Source organism: Pristiophorus japonicus, chromosome 4 (genome assembly GCF_044704955.1).
Source record: "Pristiophorus japonicus isolate sPriJap1 chromosome 4, sPriJap1.hap1, whole genome shotgun sequence".
NCBI classification, from domain to species: domain Eukaryota; kingdom Metazoa; phylum Chordata; class Chondrichthyes; family Pristiophoridae; genus Pristiophorus; species Pristiophorus japonicus.
The window spans coordinates 210,831,668-210,851,719 of record NC_091980.1 but is presented as its reverse complement, the minus strand read 5'-3'; the positions used below and the strand labels follow the sequence as shown (position 1 = coordinate 210,851,719).

At 43.5% G+C, this 20,052-nt stretch overlaps 1 protein-coding gene across 4 annotated transcripts in view; it reads right to left on the bottom strand.

The window, feature by feature from the left end:
- Positions 1 to 20,052, bottom strand: part of arhgap5 (Rho GTPase activating protein 5) — a 95,513-nt gene that overhangs the window by 46,191 nt on the left and 29,270 nt on the right. The window contains exon 4 of one of the 4 annotated variants that reach the window (XM_070879056.1): positions 6,185 to 6,608. The exons of the other annotated variants lie outside the window; for them this stretch is intronic. Within the exon in view, the coding sequence (XP_070735157.1) occupies positions 6,457 to 6,608 (152 nt within the window). The 3' untranslated portion in view covers positions 6,185 to 6,456. Of the gene's footprint in view, positions 1 to 6,184; positions 6,609 to 20,052 lie in introns of those variants that run through there. 4 annotated transcript variants of the gene reach the window in all.

Genomic DNA, 20,052 nt, shown 5'->3' with positions numbered 1-20,052 from the left:
CTATCCACCATATCCAGGCCCCTCAAAATTTTGTACACCTCAATGAGGTCTCGCCTCAACCTCGTCTGTTCCAATGAGAACAAACCCAGCCTATCTAATCTGTCCTCATAGCCAAGATTCCCCATTCCAGGCAGCATCCTTGTAAATCTCCTCTGCACCCTCTCTAGTGCAATTGTGTCCTTCCTATAATATAGCGAGCAGAACTGCATGCAGTAGTCCAGCTGTGGCCGAACCAGAGTATTATACAATTTAAGCATAACCTCCCTGCTCTTGTATTCTATGCCTCGGCCAATAAAGGCAAGCATTCCGTATGCCTTCTTAACCAACTTATCCACCTGGCCTGCTACTTTTAGGGAATTGTGGACAAGCACTCCAAGGTCCCTTTGTTCATCTACACTATTAAGTGGCCTACCACTTAATGTGTATACCCTTTCCTTATTAGCCCTCCTAAAGTGCATTACCTCACACTACTCCGAATTAAGTTCCATTTGCCACTGCTCTGCCCACCTGACTAGTAGATTGATATCCTCCTGCAATCTATGACTTTCCTCTTCATTATCAACCACACAGCCAATTTTAGTATCATCTGCAAACTTCTTAATCATACTCCCTATATTCAAATCTAAATCGTTGATAGATAGATATGTAGATACACACACACACATGCCACAAAAAGCAAGGGACCCAGTACTGAGCCCTGCGGAACCCCACTGGAAACATCCTTCCAGTCACAAAAACATCCATCAACCATTACCCTTTGCTTCCTACCTCCAAGCCAATTTTGGATCCAACTTGCCACTTTGCCCTGGATCCCATGGGCTTTAACCTTCATGACCAGTCTACCATGTGAGACCTTATCAAAAGCTTTGCTAATGTCCATATACACTACATCGTACCCACTACCCTCATCGACCCTCTTGGTTACCTCCTCAAAAAATTCAATCAAGTTAGTCAGACATGACCTTCCCTTAACAAATCCGTGCTGACTGTCCCTAATTAATCCTTGCCTTTCCAAATGTAGATTTATCCTGTCTTTCAGGATTGTTTCCAATAATTTTCCCACCACTGAGCTTAGGCTGACAGGCCTGTAATTATTCGGCCTATCCCTTTCTCCCTTCTTAAACAAGGGTACCACATCAGCAATCCTCCTGCATCATGCCCAAATCCAAAGAGGACTGGAAAATTATATTTCCTCTTTTACTTCGCTCAACAGCCTGGGATGCATTTCATCCGGGCCTGGGGACTTATCTACTTTCACAGCTGCTAAACCCCTTTAATACCTCTTCTCTCACTATGTTTATTTCATCCAGGATATCACACTCCTCCTCGCTAGCAGTATCTTCTTTGCCCCTTTCCTTTGTGAAAGCAGACGCAAAGTATTCATTAAGAACCATACCAACATCTTCCGCCTCCACACAAAGATTATCCTCATGGTCTCTAATAGGCCCTACCCTTTCTTTAGTTACCCTGGGTCTTAAAATATTGAGTTTTCCTTAATTTTACTAGCCAAGAATTTTTCATGCTCTCTCTTAGCATTCCTAATATCTTTTTTAATTTTACCTCTTAATTTTCTATATTCCTCCATAGATTCTATAGTATTTAGCCGTTGGTATATGACATATGCTTCCTTTTTTTCTTTATCCTCCCCTGTAAGTTCCTAGACATCCAGGGGGCTCTAGAATTGTTATTCCCACCCTTTTTCTTTAAAGGCACATGTTTGGCCTGAGCCTTCCGGACCCAGTCTCCTTCTTGAATCCTCCCACTGTTCTGACACCGATTTACCCACAAGTAGCTGTTTCCAGTCCACTGTGGTCAAATCACTCCTCAACTTAGCAAAGTTAGCATTTCCCCAATTTGGGACTTTTATTCCAGGCTTATCCTTGTCCTTATCCATAACTAACTTGAATCTGACTGAATTACGGTCAGTTTTTATTTGTCAAACGACTGCAATACGGTTTGTACTACTCTGGAGCTTATGACTTCATCTTCCCCTTACTTGGTCTCTTGGTTCAATTACTTATCATATTGAGAACATGATCACAACAATTCTGGTCAGTGCGCAGCACTGTCTTCAGTCAAGTCCTTCCTGAACCATTCCTGTCAGTCTCTCAAATTCAGTTTACCACCAGTATTAAAAACATTGGTGTCCATCCTTCTTGGAGATGTTAAATATTTCAGTAGCTAAAAAGTTTGCATAAAATTCAGTGCAAACTTTTGTCAAGTATAGTCCACAAAGCTGCACGTCTCCAGTTTGAGAAATTGGGACTGTATTTAGTATGGTATTTGGCAACTATGTGCAGGTAAAAACAAAACATTAAGCATTGGATAACTAGATATGGTTCAATTTTACAGTTCCTCTTTATAGAATGGTACTAAGGGTTTTAAGTGTTTCAATAGTTATTAAATTGTCAAATAAAAGTTCAATACTACATATCATGTAGAGAAAAGTAAAACCTCTTTGTCGGATTTTGATTATTGTAATTGCACTTTCTGCTGCTACAATTTCAAGACCATGATACAATTTTAAACTTGCAGAGCAGTTTGAAAAGCCAGGTCTTTTACAATGTAAATGTTTGTCAGACATCTTATTATAACTGTCTGGTTATTTAAAGTCCAGCAGTCAGCTTCAATTTGTTAGTACAATACCCTTGTTAACTTGACAAATTGTCTGGCTTAAGGTCCACAGGTTGTGCATAAGACATGGACATCATATAATTACTGTACTTACTGTTCACATCGAAGTACAGACATGCAAGTCCAGCGTGGTCCCAGCATTCAAGGTTATCAGCAGGTTGGGGCCATTAAAGGGAGTAACGGCATGCTGCTGCAGGAGGGAGACAGCTGTGAAGAGGGTGACTGGATTTGACATCACCCAAATCCAGATCGCTGATTGGAGCATGGGCGGGTACAGCAGGAGCGGCGAGGTTAGGGCGCAGGAGCTGTAAGAGTTCATAGAGGGACGTGATCGGGGCCCAGAAGAGGCAAGGGCCATGGGGCAGTACGGGCTAGCCCACACTGCGATATGTGTGCACGCTAGGTCCGTGCAGCAGAGCTGGTCTCCAGTCGTCTTGGTTAATCCTTGCCACTGGACCAAGACCTAGCTCTGTCAAGCCAATGTTGTGGCTGGTGTGCAACGTCCACCACACGTTTTAAAAAAAATCAATGCACAGGCATCTTCCACCCGTCAAGATGTAGTTCGGGACTGGAATATTAGGTCCTTCATTAAAACACCTGTGAATTCATCACTTTTTGGCGTGGAAGCAAGTCATCCTCGTTTCAAGGGACCACCTATGATGATGATGATAGTTCGAGCAGAAAGCCTTTGCTTGATTTTGAATTCTGATCCTAGGGTCAACCATATTTATTGTGGCCAAACACAGCCAACTTGGGAATTCTATTGTGTGTGTGCTCCTATTGCAAAGATTTCTGTGGATTTTTTGAAATGCTTAAAAATATTTTTTGAAGTTCTACACGTGCTGCCCCAACAGAAAGGCTCATTTATCCAATGAACAGCCAAGCCCTTGAGAAGAAAGACCCAAGTCAATTCCCATTCTGATCACATCTGGAGCATCAGTATTGGCACTCAATTGATCCCAGTTGGTTAGAAAGTGGAAAATGAACAACCGAAGCTGGAAGTGGGGATGTGTGGATGTCAGGTGGGGATCATAAAGCTCTGTCGTTATACGCTCAAGCAGCTGAATCGCCTTATACTTTCAATACTCACATGAAAAATGACTACTTGGGCAAGGTAGTAGAGAACTGACTGCTTCAGTGAAATTGTGCTCCAGTTAAAATTTGGCAAGGGAAAAAATAGGCAGCTGACAATGAATATCCTATGGAATGTTGATTCAAACAGGCATCTGCAGGCTGCACAAGCAAATAAATTCCCTGTTGTAATTACTTTTAAATGTCTACAGCACTCAGTAGGAATTGGAAATTCTACCAATCCAACATCAAAATATGTGTTTTTTTCTTCAGCAGCAGGAGGATAATAATACTCTATTTGAAGCATATGTTAGTTTGAAATTTGTCACAGGTGGAAAATTATTGGTAAAGGATAGTGTGTTACTAAAACATATTAAAGAGCTACCACACAACTTACCAATTACTTGAAATGGTGGAAAGTGTCAAAAACAATACAAGAATCCCCTGTCAGATCATATAACAAGAAACAGCAGAGAACAAAATGCTACGAGGTACCTGTTCTTGTTGGTCAGTTACTCGTTCAAAAATTCAAGTACAAAAACTCTATCTAATTACATTTTCAAAAGCAGTTGTTGCAGATTTTGTCAGCCACCCTCACCGCACCCCCCCCCCCCCCCCCCCAACCCCACCACCACCACATGTGCACAGATTCTCTTTCATTCAAAGAAAACAGACCCCAACACCAATAATGCTCTGACCATAACAAAATAGGTGGTAGTAAACGCAGAAATGTACTCATTTTCCATATAAGTAAAAAAAACACTTCATCTCCACTGTACATCGCCTCTGGTTCTTTTGCCAATCACCTGAAATCTGTGTCCTCTGGTTACTGACCCTTCTGCCACTTGAAACAGTTTCTCCTCAATTACTCTATCAAAAGCATTTATGATTTTGAACACTTCTATCAAAGCACCTCTTAACTTTGTCTGCTCTACTGAGAGCAACCCCATCTTTTCCCATCTCGCCACATAATTCAAGTCCCTCATCCCTGGTACCATTCTAGTAATTCTCTTCTGCACCCTCCCCAAGGCTTTGACATCCTTCCCAAAGTGTGGTGCCCAGAATTGAACACAATACTCCAGCTAAGGCCGAACTAGAGTTTTTATAAAGGTTTAGCATAACTTCCTTCCTTTTTACTCTATTCCTCCATTCATAAAGCCAAGCATCCCATGTTTATTTGATTTTAAAAAGCAGCCTTCTCAACTTGTCCTGCCACCTTCAATGATTTAGATACACACACTCCCATATCATTCTATTCCTGCACCCACTTTATAATTCTACCATTTAGTTTATATTGCCTCTCCTCATTCTTCCAACCAAGAATGTATCACTTCACATTTCTCTGCGTTAAATTTCATCTGCCATTTGTCCGCCTATTTAACCAATCTGTCTATGTCCTCCTGAAGTCTGTTGCTATCCTCGTCATTGTTTACTACATTTTCGAGTTTCGGATTATCTGCAAACTGTATGCCCCGTATACCCAAGTCCAGGTCATTAATATACAGGAACAATGTCCGAAATCCGGAAAGCTCAGGACAGAGGGCTTGCCGGGTTTTTCCGGATTTCGGAACAGAAACCCGCCATCCCGAATTCCGGTTTGTGGAACTCTGGATTTCAGCACTCTACCTGTATATCAAAAAGAGCAGTGGTCCCAATACCGACTCCTGGGAACACCACTGTATACTTCCCGCTAATCTGAAAAACAACCAACCATCACCATTGTTCCCTGTAATTTTACATAAGAACATAAGAAATAGGAGCAGGAGCAGGCCATCTGGCCCCTCGAGCCTGCTCCGCCATTTAATACGATCATGGCTGATCCGATCATGGACTCAGGTTCACTTCCCTGCCCGCTCCCCATAACCCCTTATTGGTTAAGAAACAGTCTATCTCTGTCTTAAATTTATTCAATGACCCAGCTTCCACAGATCTCAGAGGCAGCCAATTCCACAGACTTACAACCCTCAGAAGAAATTCCTCCTCATCTCAGTTTTAAATGGGCGGCCCCTTATTCTAAGATTATGCCCCCAAGTTCTAGTCTCCCCTATCAGTGGAAACATTCTCTCTGCATCCATCTTGTCAAGCCCCCTCATAATCTTATACGATTCAATAAGATCACCTCTCATTCTTCTGAATTCCAATGAGTAGAGGCCCAACCTACTCAACCTTTCCTCATGTCAACCCCTCATCTCCAGAATCAACCTGGTGAACCTTCCCTGAACTGCCTCCAAAGCAAGTATATCCTTTCTTAAATATAGAAATCAAAACTGTACGCAGTATTCCAGGTGTGGCCTCACCAATACCCTGTATAACTGTAGCAAGAATTCTCTGCTTTTATACTCCATTTCCTTTGAAATAAAGGCCAATATTCCATTGGCCTTCCTGATCAGTTGCTGTGCCTGCATACTAACCTTTTGTGTTTTATGCACAAGTACCCCCAAGGTCTCGCTGTACTGCAGCACTTTGCAATTCTTCTCCATTTAAATCATAACTTGTTCTTTGATTTTTTTTCTGCCAAAATGAATAACCTCTCACTTTCCAACATTTTACTCCATCTGCCAAATTTTTGCCCATTCACTTCGACTGTCTACGCCCTTTTGCAGATTTTGTGTCTCCTCCTCATACATTGCTTTTCCTCCCATCTTTGGATCGTCAGCAAACTTGGCTACGTTATACTTGGGCCCTTCATCCAAGTCATTAATATAGATTGTAAATAGTTGGGGTCCCAGCACTGATCATTGCAGCACCCCACTAGTCACTGATTGCCAACTGAGTTCGAGCAGCGGGAGTCCGGTGGAGGCCTATAAAAGGCCCAACGTCGATGAAGAGCAGCAGTCCAAGCAGCGGGAGTCCGGGGGAGGCCGATAAAAGGCCCAACGTCAAGGAGGAGCCAGCTGGTGCAGCTGCAGCGGAGAGAGAAGGCAAAGAAGTAGAAAGAAATCAAAAGGTGAGGTCACAGCCAAGGGGATAAGTGATTGGTAAGTAGATTTTCTTTGTCTCTTCTTTATCAGTAAGTAACCTTTAGCATTGTTGTTGCCAAATTAAGTTAATCTAAGGGTTAAGTCATGGCAGGACAGCTCGGACGTGTTATGCTCCTCCTGTACTATGTGGGAAGTCAGGGACGCTTCCGGTGTCCCTGACGACTACGTGTGCGGGAAGTGCATCCACCTGCAGCTCCTAACAGACCGCATTGCGGCACTGGAGCTGCGGGTGGATTCACTCTTGAGCATCCACGATGCTGAGGTGGACGTGAATAGCACATTTAGTGAGTTGGTCTTCCCGCAGGTAAAGGTTACACAGCCAGATTGGGAATGGGTGACCAACAGGAAGAGCAGTGCAAGGAAGGTAGTGCAGGGATCCCCTGCAGTCATCCTCCTGCAAAACCGATACATCACTTTGGGTACTGTTGGGGGGGAAGGGGGGGGGGATGACTCATCAGGGGAGGGCAGCAGCAGCCAAATTCATGGCACCGTGGGTGGCTCTGCTGCACAGGAGGGCAGGAAAAAGAGTGGGAGAGCTATAGTGATAGGGAATTCAATTGTAAGGGGAATAAACGTTTCTGCAGCCGCAACCGAAACTCCAGGATGGTATGTTGCCTCCCTGGTGCAAGGGTCAAGGATGTCACGGAGCGGGTGCAGGGCATTCTAAAAAGGGAGGATGAACAGACAGTTGTCATGGTGCAGATCGGTACCAACGATATAGGTAAAAAATGGGATGAGGTCTTATGAGATGAATTTAGAGAGCTAGGAGCTAAATTAAAAAGCAGGACCACAAAAGTAGTAATCTAAGGATTGCTACCAGTGCCACGTGCTAGTCAGAGTAGGAATCGCAGGATAGCTCAGATGAATACGTGGCTTGAGGAGTGGTGCAGAAGTGAGGGACTCAAATTCCTGGGACATTGGAACCGGTTCTGGGGGAGGTGGGACCAGTACAAACCGGACGATCTACACCTGGGCAGGACCGGTACCAATGTCCTAGGGGGAGTGTTTGCTAGTGCTGCTGGGGAGGAGTTTAACTAATATGGCAAGGGGATAGAAACCTATGCAGGGAGGCAGAGGGAAATAAAAGGGAGACAGAGGCAAAAGATAGAAAGGAGAATAGTAAAAGTGGAGGGCAGAGAATCCCAAGGCAAAAAACAAAAAGGGCCACATTACAGCAAAATTCAAAAGGGACAAGGTGTGTGAAAAAGACAAGCCTGAAGGCTCTGTGTCTTAATGCAAGGAGTATCCGTAATAAGGTGGATGAATTAACTGTGCAAATAAATGTTAACAGATATGATGTGATTGGGATTACAGAGACGTGGCTCCATGATGATCAGGGCTGGGAACTCAACATACAAGGGTATTCAACATTCAGGAAGGATAGAATAAAAGAAAAAGGAGGTGGGGTAGCATTGCTGGTGAAAGAGGAGATTAATGCAATAGTTAGGAAGGACATTAGCTTGGATGATGTGGAATCTATATGGGAAGAGCTGCAGAACACCAAAGGGCAAAAAACGTTGGTGGGAGTTGTGTACAGACCTCCAAACAGTAGTAGTGGTGATGTTGGGGAGGGCATCAAACAGGAAATTAGGGTGCATGCAATAAAGGTGCAGCAGTTATCATGGGTGACTTTAATATGCATATAGATTGGGCTAACCAAACTGGAAGCAATACGGTGGAGGAGGATTTCCTGGAGTGCATAAGGGATGGTTTTCGAGACCAATATGTCGATGAACCAACTAGGGGGGAGGCCATCTTAGACTGGGTGTTGTGTAATGAGAGAGGATTAATTAGCAATCTCATTGTGCGAGGCCCCTTGGGGAAGAGTGACCATAATATGGTGGAATTCTAAATTAGGATGGAGAATGAAACAGTTAATTCAGAGACCATGGTCCAGAACTTAAAGAAGGGTAACTTTGAAGGTATGAGGCGTGAATTGGCTAGGATAAATTGGCAAATGATACTTAAGGGGTTTAGAGACCGCATGGATGAACGACAACAATTGTACATCCCTGTCTGGCGTAAAAATAAAAAAAGGAAGGTGGCTCAACCGTGGCTATCAAGGGAAATCAGGGATAGTATTAAAGCCAAGAAAGTGGCATACAAATTGGCCAGAAATAGCAGTGAACCTGGGGACTGGGAGAAATTTAGAACTCAGCAGAGCAGGACAAAGAGTTTGATTAGGGCAGGGAAAATAGAGTACGAGAGGAAGCTTGCAGGGGACATTAAGACGGACTGCAAAAGCTTCTATAGATATGTAAAGAGAAAAAGGTTAGTAAAGACAAATGTAGATCCCTTGCAGTCAGAATCAGGGGAAGTCATAACGGGGAACAAAGAAATGGCAGACCAATTGAACAAGTACTGTGGTTCGGTATTCACTAAGGAGGACACAAACAACCTTCCGGATATAAAAGGGGTCAGAGGGTCTAGTAAGAAGGAGGAACTGAGGGAAATCCTTAGTAGTCGGGAAATTGTGCTGGAGAAATTGATGGGATTGAAGGCCAATAAATCCCCAGAGCCTGATGGTCTTCATCCCAGAGTACTTAAGGAGGTGGCCTTGGAAAGAACGGATGCATTGACAGTCATTTTCCAACATTCCAAAGACTCTGGATCAGTTCCTGTGGAGTGGAGGGTAGCCAATGTAACCCCACTTTTTAAAAAAGGAGGGAAAGAGAAAACAGGGGATTATAGACCGGTCAGCCTGACATCGGTAGTGGGTAAAATGATGGAATCAATTATTAAGAACGTAAGAACATAAGAATTAGGAACAGGAGTAGGCCATCTAGCCCCTCGAGCCTGCTCCGCCATTCAATATCATGGCTGATCTGGTCGTGGACTCAGCTCCACTTACCCGCCCTCTCCCCGTAACCCTTAATTCCCTTATTGCTTAAAAATCTATCTATCTTTGACTTGAAAACATTCAATGAGCCAGCCTCAACTGCTTCCTTGGGCAGAGAATTTCACAGATTCACAACCCTCTGGGAGAAGAAATTCTTTCTCAACTCGGTTTTAAATGGGCTCCTCCATATTTTGAAGCTGTGCCCCCTAGTTCTAGTCTCCCCCACCAATGGAAACAACCTCTCTGCCTCTATCTTGTCTATCCCTTTCATTATTTTAAATGTTTCGATAAGATCACCCCTCATCCTTCTGAACTCCAAGGAGTAAAGACCCAGTCTACTCAATCTATCATCATAAGGTAACCTCCTCATTTCTCGAATCAGCCTAGTGAATCGTCTCTGTACCCCTTCCAAAGCTAGTATATCCTTCCTTAAGTAAGGTGACCAAAACTGCACACAGTACTCCAGGTGCAGCCTTACCAATACCTTATACAGTTGCAGCAACACCTCCCTGCTTTTGTACTCCATCCCTTTCGTAATGAAGGCCAACATTCCATTTGCCTTCCTGATTACCTGCTGCACCTGCAAACTAACCTTTTGGGATTCATGCACAAGGACCCCCAGGTCCCTCTGCACCACAGCATGTTGTAATTTCTCCCCATTCAAATAATATTCCCTTTTACTGTATTTTTTCCCCAAGGTGGATGACCTCACACTTTCCGACATATAAAATTCTGACGGGGTTAGACAGGTTAGATGCAGGAAGAATGTTCCCAATGTTGGGGAAGTCCAGAACCAGGGGTCACAGTCTAAGGATAAGGGGTAAGCCATTTAGGACCGAGATGCGGAGGAACTTCTTCACCCAGAGAGTGGTGAACCTGTGGAATTCTCTACCACAGAAAGTTGTTGAGGCCAATTCACTAAATATATTCAAAAAGGAGTTAGATGAGGTCCTTACTGCTAGGGGGATCAAGGGGTATGGCGAGAAAGCAGGAATGGGGTACTGAAGTTGAATGTTCAGCCATGAACTCATTGAATGGCGGTGCAGGCTAGAAGGGCCGAATGGCCTACTCCTGCACCTATTTTCTATGTTTCTATGTTTCTATTCCATCTGCCAAACCTTAGCCCATTCGCTTAATCTATCTAAATCTCCTTGCAGCCTCTCTGAGTCCTCTACACAACCCGCTTCCCCACTAATCTTAGTGTCATCTGCAAATTTTGTTGCACTACACTCTGTCCCCTCCTCCAGGTCATCTATGTATATTGTAAACAGTTGTGGTCCCAGTACCGATCCCTGTGGCACACCACTAACCACTGATTTCCAACTGGAAAAGGACCCATTTATCCCGACTCTCTGCTTTCTGTTCGCCAGCCAATTCTCTATCCATGCTAATACATTTCCTCTGACTCCGCGTACCTTTATCTTCTGCAGTAACCTTTTGTGTGGCACCTTATCGAATGCCTTTTGGAAATCTAAATACACCACATCCATCGGTACACCTCTATCCACCATGCTCGTTATATCCTCAAAGAATTCCAGTAAGTTAGTTAAACATGATTTCCCTTTCATGAATCCATGCTGAGTCAGCTTGATTGCACTATTCCTATCCAGATGTCCCGCTATTTCTTCCTTAATGATAGTTTCAAGCATTTTCCCCACTACAGATGTTAAATTAACCGGCCTATAGTTACCTGCCTTTTGCCTGCCCCCTTTTTTTAAACAGAGGCATTACATTAGCTGCTCTCCAATCCGCTGGTACCTCCCCAGAGTCCAGAGAATTTTGGTAGATTATAACAAATGCATCTGCTATAACTTCCGCCATCTCTTTTAATACCCTGGGATGCATTTCATCAGGACCAGGGGACTTGTCTACCTTCAGTCCCATTAGTCTGTCCAGCACTACCTCCCTAGTGATAGTGATCATCTCAAGGTCCTCCCTTCCCACGTTCCTATGACCAGCAATTTTTGGCATGGTTTTTGTGTCTTCCACTGTGAAGACGGAAGCAAAATAATTGTTTAAGGTCTCAGCTATTTCCACATTTCGCATTATTAAATCCCCCTTTTCATCTTCTAAGGGACCAACATTTACTTTAGTCACTCTTTTCCGTTTTATATATCTGTAAAAGCTTTTACTATCTGTTTTTATGTTTTGCGCAAGTTTACCTTCGTAATCTATCTTCCCTTTCTTTACTGCTTTTTTAGTCATTCTTTGCTGTTGCTTAAAATTTTCCCAATCCTCTAGTTTCCCACTAACCTTGGCCACCTTATACGCATTGGTCTTTGATTTGATACTTTCCTTTATTTCCTTGGTTATCCACGGCTGGTTATCTCTTCTCTTGCCGCCCTTCTTTTTCACTGGAATATATTTTTGTTGCGCATTATGAAAGAGCTCCTTAAAAGTCCTCCACTGTTCCTCAATTGTGCCACCGTTTAGTCCTTGTTTCCAGTCTACTTTAGCCAACTCTGCCCTCATCCCACTGTAGTCCCCTTTGTTTAAGCATAGTACGCTCGTTTCTGACACAACTTCCTCATCCTCAATCTGTATTACAAATTCAACCATATTGTGATCACTCATTCCGAGAGGATCTTTTACAAGGAGATAGTTTATTTTTCCTGTCTCGTTACACAGGACCAGATCCAAAATGGCTTGCTCCCTTGTAGGCTCTGTTACATACTGTTCTAAGAAACAATCCCGTATGCATTCTATGAATTCCTCCTCCAGGCTATCCCCTGCGATTTGATTTGACCAATCGATATGTAGGTTAAAATCCCCCATAACTACTGCCGTTCATTTTTCACATGCCTTCATTATTCCCTTGATTATTGCCCGCCCCACCATGAAGTTATTATTTGGGGGCCTATAAACTACGCCGACCAGTGACTTTTTCCCCTTACTATCTCTAATCTCCACCCACAATGATTCAACATTTTGTTCATTGGAGCCAATATCATCCCTCACAACTGCCCTGATATCATCCTTTATTAACAGAGCTACCCCACCTCCTTTCCCTTCTTGCCTATCTTTCTGAATTGTCAGATACCCCTGTATGTTTAATTCCCAGTCTTGGCCACCTTGCAACCATGTTTCTGTAATGGCCACCAAATCATACCCATTTGTAATGATTTGTGCCGTCAACTCATTTACTTTATTTCTAATGCTGCGTGCATTTAGGTAGAGTGTTTTCATCCTAGTTTTTAAACCATGATTTTTAGTTTTTACCCCTCCTGCAGCCCTTTTATATTCAGTGGCCCTTTTTGTTTCTTGCCTTTGGTTTCTCTGCCCTCCACTTTTACTCATCTCTTTTCTGTCTTTTGTTTTTGTCTCCTTTTTGTTTCCCTCTGTCTCCCTGTATTGGTTCCCATCCCCTGCCATATTAGTTTAACTAAGGATTAGTTAAGGATGTCATAGCAGCGCATTTGGAAAGAGGTGACATGATAGGTCCAAGTCAGCATGGATTTATGAAAGGGAAATCATTCTTGACAAATCTTCTGGAATTTTTTGAGGGTGTTTCCAGTAGAGTGGACAAGGGAGAACCAGTTGATGGTGTATTTGGACTTTCAGAAGGCTTTCGACAAGGTCCCACACAAGAGATTAATGTGCAAAGTTAAAGCACATGGGATTGGGGGTAGTGTGCTGACGTGGATGGAGAACTGGTTGGCAGACAGGAAGCAAAGAGTAGGATTAAATGGGTACTTTTCAGAATGGCAGGCAGTGACTAGTAGGGTACCGCAAGGTTCTGTGCTGGGGCCCCAGCTGTTTACATTGTACATGAATGATTTAGAAGAGGGGATTAAATGTAGTATCTCCAAATTTACGGATGACACTAAGTTGGGTGGCAGTGTGAGCTGCGAGGAGAATGCTGAGGCTGCAGAGTGACTTGGATAGGTTAGGTGAGTGGGCAAATGCATGGCAGATGAAGTATAATGTGGATAAATGTGAGGTTATCCACTTTGGTGGTAAAAACAGAGAGACAGACTATTATCTGAATGGTGACAGATTAGGAAAAGGGGAGGTGCAACGAGACCTGGGTGTCATGGTACATCAGTCATTGAAGGTTGGCATGCAGGTACAGCAGGCGGTTAAGAAAGCAAATGGCATGTTGGCCTTCATAGCGAGGGGATTTGAGTACAGTGGCAGGGAGGTGTTACTACAGTTGTACAGGGCCTTGGTGAGGCCACACCTGGAGTATTGTGTCTCCTAACTTGAGGAAGGACATTCTTACTATTGAGGGAGTGCAACGAAGGTTCACCAGACTGATTCCCGGGATGGCGGGACTGACATATCAAGAAAGACTGGATCAACTGGGCTTGTATTCACTGGAGTTCAGATGAATGAGAGGGGATCTCATAGAAACGTTTAAAATTCTGACGGGTTTAGACAGGTTAGATGCAGGAAGAATGTTCCCAATGTTGGAGAAGTCCAGAACCAGGGGTCACAGTCTAAGGATAAGGGGTAAGCCATTTAGGACCGAGATGAGGAGAAACTTCTTCACCCAGAGAGTGGTGAACCTGTGGAATTCTCTACCACAAAGTTGTTGAGGCCAATTCACTAAATATCTTCAAAAAGGAGTTAGATGTAGTCCTTACTACTAGGGGGATCAAGGGGTATGGCGAGACAGCAGGAATGGGGTACTGAAGTTGCATGTTCAGCCATGAACTCATTGAATGGCGGTGCAGGCTCGAAGGGCCGAATGGCCTACTCCTGCACCTATTTTCTATGTTTCTATGTTTCTAAAACGCTAGTGGGAGTTGTGTACAGACCACCAAACAGTAGTAATGAGGTTGGGGACAGCATCAAACAAGAAATTAGGGATGCGTGCAATAAAGATACAGCAGTTATCATGGGTGACTTTAATCTACATATTGATTGGGCTGACCTAACTGGTAGCAATGCGGTGGATGAAGATTTCCTGGAGTGTATCAGGGATGGTTTTCTAGACCAATATGTCGAGTAACCAACTAGGGAGCTGGCCATCCTAGACTGGGTGATGTGTAATGAGAAAGGACTAATTAGCAATCTTGTTGTGCGATGCCCTTTGGGGAAGTGTGACCATGACATGGTAGAATTCTTTATTAAGATGGAGAGTGACAAAATTAATTCAGAAACTACGGTCCTGAACTTAAGGAAAGGTAACTTCGATGGTGTGAGGCGTGAACTAGCTAGAATAGAATGGCAAATGATACTTAAAGGGTTGACGGTGGATAGGCAATAGCAAACATTTAAAGATCACATGGATGAACTTCAGCAATTGTACATCCCTGTCTGGAGTAAAAATAAAACGGGGAAGGTAGCTCAACCGTGGCTAACAAGGGAAATTAAGGATAGTGTTAAATCCAAGGAAGAGGCATATAAATTGGCCAGAAAAAGCAGCAAACTTGAGGACTGGGAGAAATTTAGAATTCAGCAGAGGAGGACAAAGGGTTTAATTAAGAGGGGGGAAATAGAGTACGAGAAGCAGCTTGCCAGGAACATAAAAATGGACTGCAAAAGCTTCTATCGATCTGTGAAGAGAAAAAGATTAGTGAAGACAAACGTAGGTCCCTTGCAGTCGGATTCAGATGAATTTATAATGGGGAACAAAGAAATGGCAGACCAATTGAACAAATACTTTGGTTCTGTCTTCACGAAAGGAGACACAAATAACCTTCCGGAAGTACAAGGGGACCGAAGGTCTCGTGAGAAGGAGGAACTGAAGGATATCCTTATTAGGCGGGAAATTGTGTGGGGGAAATTGATGGGATTGAAGGCCGATAAATCGCAGGGCCTGATAGTCTGTATCCCAGAGTACTTAAGAAAGTGGCCCTAGAAATAGTGGATGCATTGGTGATCATTTTCCAACAGTCTATCGACTCTGAATCAGTTCCTATGGACTGGAGGGTAGTTAACGTAACACCACTTTTTAAAAAAGGGAGGGAGAGAGAAAACAGGTAATTATAGACCGGTTAGCCTGACATCAGTCGTGGGGAAAATGTTGGAATTAATTATTAAAGATGAAAGCGCATTTGGAAAGCAGTGACAGGATCAGTCCAAGTCAGCATGTATTTATGAAGGGGAAATCATGCTTGACAAATCTTCTGGAATTTTTTGAGGATGTAACTAGTAGAGTGGACAAGGGAGTACCAGTGGATATGGTGTATTTGGACTTCCAAAACAATTTTGACAAGGTCCCACACAAGAGATTGGTGTACAAAATCAAAGCACATGGTATTGGGGGTAATGTACTGACGTGGCTAGAGAACTGGTTGGCAGACAGGAAGCAGAGAGTCGAGATAAACGGGTCCTTTTCAGAATGGCAGGCAGTGACTAGTGGAGTGCCGCAGGGCTCAGTGCTGGGACCTCAGCTCTTTACAATATACATCAATGATTTAGATGAAGGAATTGAGTGTAATATCTCCAAGTTTGCGGATGACACTGAACTGGGTGGCAGTGTGAGCTGTGAGGGGGACGCTAAGGCTGCAGGGTGACTTGGACAAGTTAGATGAGTGGGCAAATGCATGGCAGATGCAGTATAATGTGGATAAATGTGAGGTTATCCACTTTGGGGGGCAAAAACGCGAAGACAGAATATTATCTGAATGGCAGCAGATTAGGAAAAGGAGAGGTGCAACGAGACCTGGGTGTCACGGTCCATCAGTCATTGAAAGTTGGCATACAGGTAGGTACAGCAGGCGGTGAAGGCGGCAAATGGTATGTTGGCCTTCATAGCTAGGGGATTTGAGTACAGGAGCAGGGAGGTATTACTGCAGTTGCACAGGGCATTGGTGAGGCCTCGCCTGGAATATTGTGTTCAGTTTTGGTTTCCTAATCTGTGGAAGGACGTTCTTGCTATTGAGGGAGTGCAACGAAGGTTCAGGCTGGACTGACATTTGAAGAGAGACTGGATCAACTGGGTCTTTATACATTGGAGTTTAGAAGGATGAGGGGGGATCTCATAGAAACATGTAAGATTCTGACAGGACGGGATAGGTTAGATGCGGGTAGAATGTTCCCGATGTTGGGGAAGAACCAGGGGACACATTCTTAGGATAAGGGGTAGGCCATTTAGGACTGAGTTGAGGAGAAACTTCTTCACTCAGAGAGTTGTTAACCTGTGGAATTCCCTGCCGCAGAGAGTTGTTGATGCCAGTTCATTGGATATATTCAAGAGGGAGTTAGATATGGCCATTATGGCTGAGGGGATCAAGGGGTATGGAGAGAAAGCAGGAAATGGGTTCTGAGGGAATGATCAGTCATGATCTTATTGAATGTGGTGCAGGCTCAAAGGGTCGAATGGCCTATTCCAGCACCTATTTTCTATGTTTCTATGTTAACCCGAGAATGAACCATTCATCCCGACTCTGTTTTCTGTTAGTTAGCCAATCCTCTATCCATGTTAATATATTTCCCCCAATCCCATGAACTTCTATCTTGTGCAGTAACCTTTTATGTGGCACCTTGTCAAATGCCTTCTGGAAGTCCAAATACACATCCACTGGTTCCCCTTTATCCACCCTGTTCATTACAAAGCATTCCAGCAAATTTGTCAAACATGTCTTCCCTTTCATAAATCCATGCTACTGCTTCTTTTATAATTGACTCCAACATTTTCTCAACCACAGATGTTAGGCTAACTGGTCTATAGTTTCCTGCTTTTTGTCTGCCTCCTTTTTTTAAAAAAAATCAGGGGCATTACACTTGCAGTTTTCCAATCTGCTGGGACTTCCCCAGAATCCAGGGAATTTTGGTAAATTACAACCAATGTATCCACTATTCCTGCCGCTACTTCTCTTAAGACCCTAAGATGCAAGCTAACAGGTCCAGGGGATGTATCGACCTTTAGTCCCATTATCTTACTGAGTACCACCTCCTTCCTGATTGTGATTCTGTTAAGTTCCTTCCTTTCCCCGTCCCCCACGCCCCCCCCCCCCACCGCCCCCCCGTTAGTGTCCTCTACCGTAAAGACTGATACAAAATATTTGTTCAGAGTTTCTGCCATCTCCATGTTCCCCATTACTAATTCCCCGGTCTCGTCCTCTCAGGGACCAATATTTACTTTAGCCACTCTTTTCCTTTTTATATACCTATAGAAACTCTTGCTATCTGGTTTTATATTTCATGTTAGTTTACTTTCATAGCCAATCTTCCCTTTCTTAATCATTTTTGTGTCATTCTTTGCTGGCTTTTAAAAGCTTCCCAAACTTCTGTCCTCCCATTAGTTTCGGCCACTTTGTATGCCCTTGTTTTTAATTGGATACCGTCCTTTATTTCTTTAGTTAGCCACGGATGGCTATCTTTTCTTTTACACCCTTTCCTCCTCACTGGACTTTATTTTTCTTGAGAGTTGTGAAATATCTCCTTAAATGTACGCCACTGTTCATCAACTGTCCTACACTTGAATCTATTTTCCCAGTCCACTTTAGCCAACTCTGCCCTCATACCTTTGTCGTCTCCTTTATTTAAGCTTAGTACGCTGGTTTGACATCCAACTTTCTCACCCTCCATCTGAATTTGAAATTCAACCATGCTATGATCACTCATTTTGAGGGGATCCTTTACTGGGAGATTGTTTATTAATCCTGTCTCATTACACAGGACCAGATCTAAGAACTCAGAATTGTGAACCTGTGGAATTCTCTACCACAGAAAGTTGTTGAGGCCAGTTCGTTAGATATATTCAAAATGGAGTTCGATGTGGCCCTTATGGCTAAAGGGATCAAGGCGTATGGAGAAAAAGCAGAAATGGGATACTGAAGTTGCATGATCAGCCATGATCATATTGAATGGTAGAGCAGGCTCAAAGGGCCGAATGGCCTACTCCTGCACCTATTTTCTATGCTTCTATGTTTCTATGGAAGATAGCCTGTCTCCTGGTTGGTTCCATTATATACTGTTCAAGGAATCCGTCCCTTATGCACTCTATGAACTCTTCCTCAAAATTACCCAGACCAATTTGATTTGTCCAATCAATATGGAGGTTAAAATCACCCATGATTATTGCTGTTCACTTTTTACAATCCCTCATTATTTCCTGGTTTATACAACGACCAACAGAGTACTGTTGGTTACTGTTAGGAGGCCTATGGACTACGCCCACCAGTGACTTTTTCCCCTTATTATTCCTTATCTCCACCCAAACTGTTTCAACACCCTGATCATTTGAGTCAGTCTCATTTCTCATTATTGCAGTGATTCTATCCTTTATCAACAGAGCTACCTCATCTCCTTTTCCTTTCTTCCTGTCCTTCCGGATTGTCAAATACCCCTGAATATTTAGTTCCTGGTCCTGGTCACCTTGCAACCACATTTCTGTGATGGCTATCAGATCATACCCATTTGTATCTATTTGTGCCATCAACTCATCTATTTTGTTACGAATGCTACATGCATTTAGACAAAGAGGCTTTAAATGTGTTTTTTTTACTCTTTTTTTTCCTGCTCGTTTCCTCTCTCCTTCAAACTCTCTCTCTATTTTTGCTTTCTAATTCCGGGTTTTTCCCCTCCCTACGGAATCTATTTTCAGGTTCCCATCCCCCTGCCAAGCTAGTTTAAACCCTCCCCAATAGTATTGGTAACCTCTCCCTCGAGGATATTGGTCCCGGCTCTGTTGAGGTTGTTTGAGCTGGGTGGATAATTCAAAATACCACACATGCGCTGATTTTCTCATTGAAAAGGCAACAAGCTGGCTACGTGGGGTCCCTGGAGCGCTGTGCAGCTTACAAGGAACATTGTTCACCACTACTCTCCGCTTCCTGTCCCTCAGCCAATTTTGCATCCATGCTGCCACTATCACTTTAATTCCATGGGCTTTAATTTTGCTAACAAGTCTATTATATTAATGCTAATATATTGAGCTGGATTGAGAACAGGCTGGAAGGCCGTAGGCAAAAATAGTTATAAATGGATTTTGATCTGTTTGGAGACACCAGTGATTAATGATCTTGCTATAGATGTTAAGAGCACAATCTGCAAGTTTGCAAATGATAAAGATGTGTGCAATTCTCAAGCCTGTACAACTTCAACCTCTCTTATCCGGCACCCTCGGGATCTGGCTTGTGCCAGATAAGGGATTTTGCTGGACAAGGGGAAGTCACATTAAATTGGATGGTGCAGGTACTGAGCAAGGGGATATCAAGGCTGGCTGGCTTGGGGCTGGGAGTGCGGCAGAGAGATCATGGGGTGGAGGGGGCGGTGGATCGCGGTGTCAGGCCAGCGATTGCAGGAGTTGGCAGCGAGGAAGGACTACAATTTGTTCACGTCGGAATTCTGCACTTGCAGGCCGAATGGCCGGGACTGGTGCTGGATGAGGGAGTCCCAGATAAGGGAGACTCAACCTATATTCAATGCTTAACTGCTGCAGGCAGATCTTGATGCATTGGGCTTGTGTCTGGCAAATTATGTTTAACTTGGAAAAGTGCAATGTCATGCATATGGGCAGGGTGAATTCTGAACATAAAAAAGTATTAAAGTAGGTAGAAAAAAGAAAGCTATGAGTATTCCAAGTGCATAGATCTCAAAGTCCATTAGCAATTTCGTTGTGATCGTGAGAAC